We start from the raw sequence: 12,261 nt of genomic DNA, 5'->3' as shown, positions 1-12,261 counted from the left end.
CTAATTTTAAGCACCTCGGACTGATTATTGATCAAAATGTGTCTTGAAATGAGCAGATTAAAATTTTCCTCTTCAAAAACGAACTGTAAAAACTACAGGTGCTCTCTGGAGAATAAAGCGGTGGCTGATCCCTAGCGAAACTTCAGCTTCAGACAGGAAGACTGATTTCCTCCGACTGATTGCGCAGATTCGATGCTCCGTATCGAACCCTGAGTGAATTTTGGCTTTCTCCCCCCGACCCCTCAGAACGGTACCTTGACGTTCTTTCTGACTGTTTCAGGTATAATAGGAAAAGAGATGTGTATCATTCCATCTCGTTTAAAAAGTCGTTTTCTCTGGAGGTGAGAGGTGAGAAGCAATTGCCATTTGAAGGTGTTGTCCCTAGAGGCTGGAGCTGAGGAGCTCTGCAGAGCTATAATAATAATAATGGCATTTATTAAGCGCTTTACTATGTGCAAAGCACTGTTCTAAGCGCTGGGGAGGTTACAAGGTGATCAGGTTGTCCCATGTGGGGCTCACAGTTTCAATCTCCATTTTAAAGATGAGGTAACTGAGGCACAGAGAAGTTGTGACTTGCCCAAAGTCACACAGCTGACAATTGGCAGAGCCGGGGTTTGAACCCATGACCTCTGACTCCAAAGCCCAGGCTCTTCTCCACCGAGCCACGCTGCTTCTCAAGGCAGAGTGGGTCCTCCCTCCCACGTCGCCTAGGAATGTACCCTCCTGCGGTGACAGCTAAAGTTCACTGTGTTTTTCCCTCCCCACGATAACGGAGGCACCGGGACAGTTCCCCGCAGAGAGCCGATCCACGGGAATCCGAGCATCGGGCAGGATCTCGGAGTCCGTAACGCGGGACCGTCACGTTCGTTCAAGTATCGGCTGATGGCGAAGGCCTCTCAGGCGGGAATCTGCGTTCCCTGCTACTGTGGCGGGATGGCGGAACCCAGTGAGCTCACTTCCCGTTATCCGCTGATCCTATTCCTGGGTCGTGTCCAGGGGTGGGAGAGGCTCCGGGTGGTTCAGCTGCCCCTAGCAGCCTCCTGCTTCCTTCACAGCCTGAGGCCATGGTTCTTCTTCCTTCCAGCTTCTTCCCCCTCCTCCTCCGCTCCCCCCCGTTCCTCCATCCCAACCTTGGATCTCATCTGAGACATTCCCCATTTCCAGCGGGACTGGCCGGGGCCTATCCCCGGAGTGATCTTGTAATTGTTTCCGTTGTTCTTCCACGGCAGGGCTTTATCCGGAGCCAGGAGATTGCATCCTCTGCCGAGAGACAGGCAGCCTGTCTCACGATCTCTTCCCCACTCATCTGTGGCATTTCGGTGATTGACAAATAGACAAAACTGTATTTATTCAGGGATTATCTATATTGAAAACTGGCCGTGGGATTTTTTTTTCCTCCGTAAACACTGCAGTAATATCAGCTGTTTGAACAAAGGGTGAGGTAGTTTTCCATTCAGTCCAGAGCCCCGAAAACTCTCCGGTTTACGCGCAAGACATTTGGTTTTATTGATCCTCTTAGCCGAATGTTTAAAATCTTATAATGAAGCAAGCAGAAGGTTGATTTTCTTTTTATTGTAAAGGTTATTAAGAAGAGGACAAATATAGAAGTTATATTTCTTGAGGAAACCTCTTTGGAAAATCTGGCACAGCTAGAATCCTCCAAAAATGAACAAGCAATTTTTTTTTTTCACTTTCCAGCTAGACAAGTCGCACTGACGCGATCCGAAAGACAGCAGAGTGACGCCTGAGCCCGCGGCTCAGACTTGGGGAAAGTTACAGGGGATGAAGAGTTCCCCTGGAGCCGAAGGAAATGTGATCATTTCCTCGCTTCCGGTGGAGGCTGAAGATTTTTTGCTTCCATCCAAATTCCAAGACATTATTTCGAACATCTGTAATTTTACTGAATCGGCCAGAGAGCTTCAACGTAGCTGACCCCCTAGTTTCATCTGCCTGACTAGAGGCAGAGCCATTTGCGTGATCAAAATAACAGAAGGGGTAGTGAAGTATCAGTCGATTATTGAGTGCTTACTGTGTGCAGAGCACTGTACTAAGCGCTCGGGAGAGTACAATATAACAGAGTTGGCAGCCACGTCCCCTGCCCGTAATCCAGAGGGGACGCTAAATAAGCAAGCCCCCTACGACGTTTTGCCGTAGTCACTGGGAAGGACACGGGTCATTCCCGATATCTGCCATTTTTTCCGTGCCTTCAGAAAAAAACGAAAGCTACTTCATCGAACAATGATAATTTTATCAGGGAAGCCCCCTTGTCCTCCAACCCCCCCGCCCCCCAACAAAGTGTTGTGAAAGCTACTGATGCCCAGATTCTCTATCCAATTTCGGTGGTAGTAGCGCTAAAAAAAGTCTACAGAAAAATCAGAGGCTCAAAGGCCAGACAGGGGGATGCCTATAGAGTAACAGTCAAATCTTCCCAAATTGGGCCAAAAGCCAATTATTCCCCAACCTTGCGGCCTCAGGGTCGGCACGCTTGGCAGGGGAAATCACAGACCGAAAGGCCAAACTCAAAATGTCCGTGCTGATAAACTCCTGGGTGGAAATATCAGATCCTCACAAATCCGGCCTAAGGCGTGATGTTGCCAGCGAGCTTTTCTTTTCCCTCTCTCTGAACCTTGCTTTCCTAATCTTGCATTACGGTAAGAGAGGGTTATTCCAAGAGGCAGCCGTTGCATTCCCTGATGGAGGGAGATATGGTCTGACTTGGTCTGACCGCTATTATTTTTTCCCCCCCCAAACGAAGTTATGCGGATCTGATAGACTAAAGTAAATGTTTCATAAAACCAATGACTGCTTAAATTGTGGGACTAAATTGTTTGTATATAAATATTACCTTTTATATTCCATTTGAGTTTTATGTAGATGAACACATTACTTTAATGACCTGCATTTACGGAGGGAAAACGGCGGAGTCTCTCTCAGAAACCCTCGGCGGCCAGATGGCTGCCTTTTCTTGCATGAGATTAAAAGATGCTTCTCATTCACAGCATTGCTTCTGAGGCAGATTAATATCGCCAGCTAATTTGCTTGTGTTTTTGGACTAAAATTTCAAGAGAACTTTGTAAAGCAATTGGTGTCACAGGTTCCTGGAACAGATTGCTCTTCAGGTACGGCGGGCTGGCTTTAAACATTCAGTAATTAATGGAAAGTATCCCGTGTTAATTGACTGCTTCCGGAAAGGGAAAGATAATGACTCCTTATTAATCATGAAAAGAGATGTACAGCACGGAGGCACCACAATAATGGCACTAACGGTGGAGGAATGTTAATTAATGAAGAGAACAATGGTGTAAGAAATTAGCTCCATAATGCTGGCTACTGACGGAGGTTGCGCGCTAAACACAATACTCAGTATGGCAACCTCTGAATAACTGCCTTCTAGTGAGAAGCCTCTCACCTTTCCTTGCTCATAGGGAAAGGGAACTATCTAAAATGGTTTTGAGAAGCAAAATCATCCTCCCTTCATTGTTTGAAGGCAAAGGACATGCTCAAGCAGTTCTCTTTTAACCTTAATAATAGTCATAGTAATAACAATAATAATAAACGCGGCGTTTGTTAAGTGCTTACTGTGTGCCAAGCACTGGGGTAGATACAAAATCATCAGGTCCCACAAGGAGCTCGTTGTCTAAGTGGGAGGGCACTGAATCCCCATTTTGCAGATGAGGGAACTGAGGCACAGCGAAGTGAAGGGACTGGTCCAAGGTCACACAGCAGACAAATGGCAGAACCAGGCCCATGCTTTCCACTTCACCATGCTGCTTCTGAAGTCAAAACTATCCCCAAGCAGAAATCATCATCATCATCAATCGTATTTGAGCGCTTACTGTGTGCAGAGCACTGTACTAAGCGCTTGGGAAGTACAATTTGGCAACATATAGAGACAGTCCCTACCCAGTAGTGGGCTCACAGTCTAAAAATGACATCACTTGTTGAGTGCCATTTAATTTTGATAAATTAATCATTCTCATTTGAGGGAGAGAAAAGAGGTTTCCCTAAGCTGGAAATGAACTAGGCTCAACTTGGTTTTTACGATCACCGTAGCTCCAAAGTAAATCTTTATTTCTCTTCATGCAGTGATCTGTCCCTGGAGTGATTTACAGTTTGCATCCAGACTTGCAGGCAGCTCATTTTCTAGAAAATGCCCCCCCCCCCCCCCCCCCCGTGTGTATTAAAATGCAGAAAAGCTATCACCACCTTAAATTATTTGATGTCTGTCTCCCCAGCTACGATTGCAAGCTCCTCATGGGCAGGAATCGTGTCGTCTTCTCTTATACCTCCCAAGTTCTTACTTCCAGGCGGTGCTCGGTAAATACCACCCATCAGCGCTTAGAACAGTGCACGTAGTAGGCGCTTAACAAATGCCATCATTATTATTATTATTATTATCCATTGATCGATCGATTGATGTTAATATGTTCGGTTTTGTTCTCTGTCTCCCCCTTCTAGACTGTGAGCCCACTGTTGGGTAGGGACTGTCTCTCTATGGTGCCAACTTGGACTTCCCAAGCGCTTAGTACAGTGCTCTGCACACCGTAAGCGCTCAATAAATACGATTGATCGATTGATTGATCGAAGGAGCCCTTGAGAACCGCAGTGCCTGCGAAGGGCCGTCTCCATCGGGGTGACGGGATGTATGCCGCCTCTGGAATCTAGGGGCAGGAAGCTCCTTGTGGGCAGGGAGTGTGTCTGATCTTGTTGTATTGTAGTCTCCCAATTGCTTAGTACAGTGCTTTGCACACAGTAAGCACTCAATAAATACGATTGATCGATTGATAGATCGAAGGAGCCCTTGAGAACCGCAGTGCCTGCGAAGGGCCGTCTCCATCGGGGTGACGGGATGTATGCCGCCTCTGGAATCTAGGGGCAGGAAGCTCCTTGTGGGCAGGGAGTGTGTCTGATCTTGTTGTATTGTACTCTCCCAATTGCTTAGTACAGTGCTTTGCACACAGTAAGCACTCAATAAATACGAGTAAATTCATAAATAAGTGAATGAATGACTAGCCTCAGAGCTCTTGCCCGCAGAGCTGGGGCCCAGACTGTGGGGTCCCAGGCGGGGCATGGCCTCTCCATCTTTCTCCCCTGTCTTTTGCAGATGGAACATCCTGGGGCTTCAGGGCGCGCTCCTCAGCCTCTTCATCGAACCCGTCTACCTGCACAGCATCGTCGTGGGCAGCCTGCATCACACCGGCCATCTCTCCAGGGTGATGAGCCGGAGGATAGAAGACGTCGGCCGGCTGCCGGCTCCCTACCGGCACAACCAGCCGCTCCTCAGCGGTAAGAAAACACCGTCCGCTTGGAAGGCAAACGGCCCTTTGGCCGCCGGTCATCGGGAACTTGCAAATAATAATAATAATAATGGCATTTATTAAGCGCTTAGTATGTGCAAAACGCTGTTCTAAATCAAGGGGAACACGGCCCCTGACCCACATAGGGTTCACAGTCACGTAGGAGGGAGAACTGGTATTGAATCCCCATTTTATAGTTGAGGAAGCCGTGTCTTGCCCAAGGTTACACAGCAGACAAGTGGCGAAGCCAGGATTGGAACCCAGGCCCGTGCTCTATCCACTAGGCCGTGGTGCTACCGATCAGCCCCCTACCTGAGGTGTTTCTAACTCCTTCCAACCGTGAATTGACTAAACAGGTAGGGATTCTTTGAATAATAATAATGATTTTGGTATTTGTTAAGCGCTTACTATGTGCAAAGCACTGTTCTAAGCGCTGGGGAGGATACAAGGTGTTCAAGTTGTCCCATGTGGGGCTCCCAATCTTAATCCCCGTTTTACAGATGAGGTAACTGAGGCACAGAGAAGTTAAGTGACTTGCCCAAGGTCACACAGCTGACAGCTGGCGGAGCCGGGATTTGAACCCATGACCTCTAACTCCCAAGCCCGCGCTCTTTCCACTGAGCCACGCTGCTTCTCTTTGGCCAGCAGAGTCAGTGGATGCATGGTGGGTTTAAGTGATTTGAAACTAGTCTTGAGCCCGCTGTTGGGTAGGGACCGTCTCTGTATGTTCCAAACTTGCACTTCCCAAGCGCTTAGTACAGTGCTCTGCACATAGTAAGCACTCAATAAATACGACTGAATGAATGAATGAATGAAACACAGCTCGAATCTGGCACCCGTTCCCAGGTACAGTACTTGAAAGACAAGATTTCTTCCAGGTTGGCAGAAACATCTTGGTTTTGCAGATAATTAATTCCAGGTGCTCGTTATGTTCTCCAACGGGGGATCATTTATATCAAAAGAGCAATCTAGCAGATATTCAAATTGCGAGCTTCACACACATAGAGGGATTTAAAAATCTTATCCTTCTCGGTGAGCCTCAGGAAGGCAGTTCTTTGAGGCATGGGGGTGAGCAAGTCTACTGGAAATCAATGGTTCTCTGCAAGAAGGCGTCAGAGGTCATGGGTTCAAGGGCCGGCTCTGCCGCTTGTCAGCTGTGTGACTTCGGCCAAGTCACTTAATTTCTCTGTGCCTCAGTTACCTCATCTGTAAAATGGGGGTTAAGATGGTGAGCCCCACATGGGACAACCTGATCACCTTGTATCCTCCCCAGCGCTTAGAACAGTGCTCTGCACATAGCGTGAGCCCACTGTTGGGTAGGAACCGTCTCTATATGTTGCCAACTTGTACTTCCCAAGCGCTTAGTACAGTGCTCTGCACACAGTAAGCGCTCAATAAATACGATTGAATGAATGAATGAATGAATGAATGAAAGGTGAGGGGGAAGAGCGGGGAAGGAAAGAGTGTCGTAATAACTGGTATCGGTTAAGGACTTACTACGCTAAACGCTGGGGTCGATACATGTCAGATTCATTCACTCATTCAGCCGTATTTATTGAGCGCTTACTGTGTGCAGAGCAGTGTACTAAGCGCTTGGGAGGGTACAAAACAATAAACAGACACACTCAGACGTAGTCTACATGAATCATGCCCTAAAAGAGAGGGAGACTAGGTATTTTATCGCCCCATTTTGCAGAAGAGGTAACTTAGGCACAGAGAAGTTGTTAGAGTTAACTCTAGAAGTTAGAGAAGAAGTATGGCCCGCTGTACAGAACACAAGCCTGGGAGTCAGAGGAAGTGGGTTCTAATCCTGACCCTGCCACTTGTCTGTTTTGTGAACTTGGGCAAATCGCTTAACGTCTTTGTGCCTCAGTTTCCTCATCTGTGAAATGGGGTTTAAATCCTACGCCCTCCTACTTAGGCCTTGAGCGCCACGTGGGACAGGGACTGGACCTGGATATGTACCCCATGTACATATCTATTCTATTCATTTTATTTTGTTAGTATGTTTGGTTTTGTTCTCTGTCTCCCCCTTTTAGACTGTGAGCCCACTGTTGGGTAGGGACTGTCTCTATATGTTGCCAACTTGTACTTCCCCAGCGCTTAGTACAGTGCTCTGCACACAGCAAGCGCTCAATAAATACGATTGATGATGATGATGATGATCCAACCTGATTATCTCAGTCATATTTATTGAACGTTTACTGTGCGCAGAGCCCTGTACTGAGCGCTTGGGAGAATACACTCTAATAGTTGTGTAAACACGTTCCTGGTCCTTAAGGAGCTTAGTACAGCGCTTGGCACATATTAAGCACTGAACAAGTACCCCTCAAAACTATTAAATGACTTGTCCAGGGTCACTCGGCAGGCAAGTGGCAGAGCTGACAAATAGCATCCCGGGTCTGGGCTCTTTCCACTAGGCCTTACTGATCCTCAGTTTCCCTCCTCTTCTGCTCCCTGCTAGGAAGGAGCAAATTATTCCATGGAATACTAAATACCTCACTGTCCTGGAAGATAGATAGTAAGGCCACTGTGAAGCAGGGGAAGGAAGAATTCTTTGGCCGTCTCTTCCCAGTATCCTTCGAATGAAAAGGAAACCTCGGAGTCCAGGAAGCTACTTAAGGGTGAAGTGCCCGGATGAGTTTATTTTGTATTCAGCCCGGGGCTCAGTACAGTGTAAGTGCTCATCATCATCATCAATCGTATTTATTGAGCGCTTACTATGTGCAGAGCACTGTACTAAGAGCTTGGGAAGTACAAATTGGCAACATATAGAGACAGTCCCTACCCAACAGTGGGCTCACAGTCTAAAAATTAATTAATCATTAATCCCCATTGCTGCTATAGTCCATTACTAAAATGCCCCCACACCTTCCCGTGTCAGTGAAGGTCAGATTCTTAAAACGGGACCAGAGAGCTGCTCTGCTCCTAGGAAGTGGGGCGAACTCAACAACCAAGCAGTAGTATTTATCATACACCCACGGTGGGCAAAGCACTGTACTGAGCGCTGCGGAGAACGCAAGGGAGAAATGCCAGGCTAGATGGCAGGGTAGCAAGGTTTTTTTTTTTACAAATGAGCCACCCTGGTTGTTGAGCACAAATGGTACGGCAACACAGGAGTCTCGTAAAAGAAACTCCAACGGAAAAATATCCAGACGTGAATAGACGAACGATAACCAGAAAAGCGGATTATGTGACAGAAGCAGAGTCTCAAACTGGGGTTATTAAGGAATCCTACTGCAGTTCCCAAATTGCCTCCATCTGCAGTTCCAGCTCTCTAACCCCGTGCTGACTAGGTTTCATCTTTTCTTTGTGTTTCTCATGGAAATGTTTACCCAAAAAGATCAGAAACAAAAACAACAGAAAACAGATACCCAGAATGGTGGCCGAGAAGCATTAGTTTCTGAAGTGATTTCCAATCTAGCCTTGGAAATTCCAGCTCAGGACCAATTTTGAGCCCAGCAGAGAGAGCCCACTGTGCTGAGCATGGTTGCTACGCGTAGCGTGAAGACCCTACTGCCTTAGCTCCATTTCTGTGTTTGCTAGCAGATGTCAACAGAAGCCAAACCCTTAATACTCAAATAATACACTAGTGTAGTGGGGCACTGCCTCTGCCTCTCTCTCTCTCCCACAGGTTTCTGTCCCCTTTGTTTAATTCAGCTCTTCAGTTCCAGCATTTATGGAGCCCTTACCATGTGGGAAGTTCTGGGGCGATCACAGTCCATCATATCCTCATTTTTACAGACGAAGAAACTGAGGCCCAGAGAGGCTAAGTGACTTACCCCGAGTCACGCAGCAGGCCCGTGACAGAGCTGGGATTAGAACCTATGTCTTCTGATTCCCAGGCCTAAGCGCTATTTGACTACCCATTCATTGTACTTTAGAACCGTTTCAAGCTTTTTAAGCCTAGTCTAACCTCAGAATCAAATTCAGCCCGCTTTATCTTCAAGGCTGTAGGTCCCTCTGATTAAAGACACTGAGTCACAGGGAGTCAATAGCCTCTGCTGAGGGTTTGCTGTAGTACAGGGCGGTGGGGCTTTGTTTCTTGTTCGGATCAATGCCATTGAGAATTCAGCTAACTTGGTTGGTACTTCATACCGGAGTCTGAGGTGTGATTTCGAGGAACTTGAAAATGAACATCTGGGCAGCTTGCAAGGTGAGCAAAGGAGAGATACCGAGGTGGGGAGGGAGGGCAGATAGAGAAACAGAGAATGTAAAGAGACCGTTGTCGTCAAAGGTGCCGGTACTTCAGGACTTCACACTATCTCCAAATCTATTTGTCAGAGAAGACAAAGTCTCAGCTTGTGAATGAAATTTTGGACTGCTGCAGTGGAACAAAGAGAGACCTTGGCAAGGACCTCAGCAGGATTAATGGATTAGTAATTGATAAGAAGCAATTCCCTTCTCTCCAGAGAGGAGAAAATTGAGTGGAAAGTCAAAAGTCTTCAGTCACTGGTATGCGGAAAAAGAAATTTCAAAATGCCCTAGGCAGGCTAGAAGCTAGAGGGGTGGGCCCTTTGCTGGTGCCTTTATTATTATTAATTTTTTAAGGTATTTGTTAAGTGCTTACTATGTTTCCAGCACTGAGAGCTGTGATACATAGAAGTTAATCAGGCCGGACACAGTCCCTGTCCCACATGGGGCTTTACGGGGTAAAAGTGGATCTTTACACGTGTTAGAGGAGATTCTGCATGCTAGAAAAGGTTTGGCAGCTACCTGGGGAGTGGGAGTGCTGCTTGGGGGTAGCCCACCGATTTGCAAATTTCTGTCTTGAACGAGACAGTTCAAAGTGCCCAGGGCCGAACTGTATCCATTTTTCCAATACATCCCTTCCACCCCATTCCAGTCCCTCTCCCCCTTTTCCGGGGGAATGCTGAGTTCTGAAAACGCATTTCCACCCCTTCCAGGGGGCCCCCAGGGAAAGCGACATCAGCACAACCTCAAAATAGAAGAGCTAATGGTCCATAAACCTCCTCCTCCTCCCAAGCTTGTTGTCCCTGGGGTTCCTAGCTCCTCTGCTCCTTTTTCCTGCACCAGAGGAAGTTCCCTGTAGGGAACTACATGTGGAACATCGGGACCTGTTCAAGCCGGAGAGCAGGGTCCCAGGGTGATCAGTCACTTCGCTAAGTAAAGGCCTGCTCTTTGGCCAAGTTTCCATTAACTCGGCTCCGATTTCTGTTTTCCTTCTGCAAATCAGTGTGCTGGATCTCTGTTATTACTCCATTTATTTATTTATTTTACTTGTACATAGCTATTCTATTAATTTTATTTTGTTAGTATGTTTGGTTTTGTTCTCTGTCTCCCCCTTTTAGACTGAGAGCCCACTGTTGGGCAGGGACTGTCTCTATATGTTGCCAATTTGTACTTCCCAAGCGCTTAGTACAGTGCTCTGCACATAGTAAGCGCTCAATAAATACGATTGATGATGATGATGATGATGATAAGTCTCTGGGCTGGAGCAGAAACTTTCTCCTCTTGGAAGGGGCACTGCCTGAAAATTTTACCATCAACTTTTTGACCCTTCTGCCAGTAAAGCTTTCAGTCGGAACCCTAAGAGATTGGGAGTGGAAAAGTTATCCGGGGGAGAAAGGGCAAGTATCAAATAGTGATCTGTTTACATCTTATTCTGGAACAGAGATGTTGGAATAGTCCTCAACTTATCTGATGTTGACAGATGGAAGAGGAGGTTTATATTGTGGTTGTTGATAAATGATTGGATTTTTGTAGGTGCAGTGAGATGGGTTATCTGAAGGATCAAATAATGAAAATGGCCGTTAGTACGGCTTCGGTGGAATTACCAGCCCATTGTGTCAGCCCGACCTGATTTAATCTCATCTCAGCCTATTTCCCGTCTTCGGACGGGACGGTACCAGCCTCCTGGGTCACGCCTGGGCCTTCAGTGTTGCCTCGGTGTCGAAGGGAGGGGAGCTTGAAAAAACATACAAATCCCAGCGGCCACTCTCTATCCTCAGCAAATTCAAATGGCCATTTCTTTCCCAGACAGCCACTGGTTTGCCCTCGTCCGCACTGGTGCCACTTCCTCAGGACCACAACTAAGCAAGTCGGCCAGAGTCGGGAGGGTGGTGATGGCACATCGCTAGGGAGGCAGAGGGTCCCTCCCCAGAGGAGAGCGGTTCTTAGGTGCCAGAAGGGAGGATTGTCCAGGCAGAGCCCGGCACTAGAGGAGGCATCGTCATGGCACAGCAGAGTGAGCGTGTGAGCGACGGAAAGGGAGACAGAGAAAAAGACAGCCGGGGAGGAAGGAAGGACTCCCATGACATGGTGCTGTCTTGCAGGGAGAACCCGGGGCTTCCCTCCCTACTGCAGTCAGGGTCTCTGGCCTTGCCTCAGAGAGGCAGTTTGGATTGCCTCTCTGTGAAGCCAGTCAGCTCTGACCTCGATGGTTGGCTCGTCTCGCCAAGGCCGTTCCTGCCCAGTAGGACAGTGAGCAGCCGCCAAGCTGCCGGATTGGCTCCCCCGGCTCGGCTCCGGTGGGTAGAGGCGGGGCGGGGGGCGTCTAGAAGCTAGCAATGTAAAACATTGAAAAGAGAAGAGGAGGATCGATGCTGCAACGGTAGCACAGGCCTCCATCTTGATGGACTTATATTCTATTTATTTTATTTTGTTAGTATGTTTGGTTTTGTTCTCTGTCTCCCCCTTTTAGACTGTGAGCCCACTGTTGGGTAGGGACTGTCTCTATATGTTGCCAATTTGTACTTCCCAAGCGCTTAGTACAGTGCTCTGCACATAGTAAGTGCTCAATAAATACGATTGATGATGATGATCAGCGGAGAGAAGTGACCGGGAGAACCTTTATGCTGCAGAGTCTTGAGCGAACTTCATGGTCCAAGGCTCTGGAGGCTGGCCCACCTTTTACTACGCACTAGGTTGACTGGTTCTGGAACAAGTGCTTGAAAAGGGACCATCGAATTCCAAGCCACTTGGAAAGAGACGGTTTTGTGGT

At 47.6% G+C, this 12,261-nt stretch overlaps 1 protein-coding gene across 1 annotated transcript in view; it reads left to right on the top strand.

Annotated features, from left to right (window-relative positions):
- ADARB2 (adenosine deaminase RNA specific B2 (inactive)) overlaps positions 1-12,261 on the top strand; it is a 119,594-nt gene that overhangs the window by 98,606 nt on the left and 8,727 nt on the right. Inside the window, exon 7 of the mRNA XM_038755785.1 lies at positions 5,105-5,286. Within this exon, the coding sequence (XP_038611713.1) occupies positions 5,105-5,286 (182 nt within the window). The remainder of the gene's footprint in view (positions 1-5,104; positions 5,287-12,261) is intronic.

The sequence above is a fragment of the Tachyglossus aculeatus genome, chromosome 13 (assembly GCF_015852505.1).
Source record: "Tachyglossus aculeatus isolate mTacAcu1 chromosome 13, mTacAcu1.pri, whole genome shotgun sequence".
NCBI lineage: Eukaryota > Metazoa > Chordata > Mammalia > Monotremata > Tachyglossidae > Tachyglossus > Tachyglossus aculeatus.
Note: the sequence above shows the minus strand (reverse complement) of the source record. Positions and strands in the feature narration are given on the sequence as shown.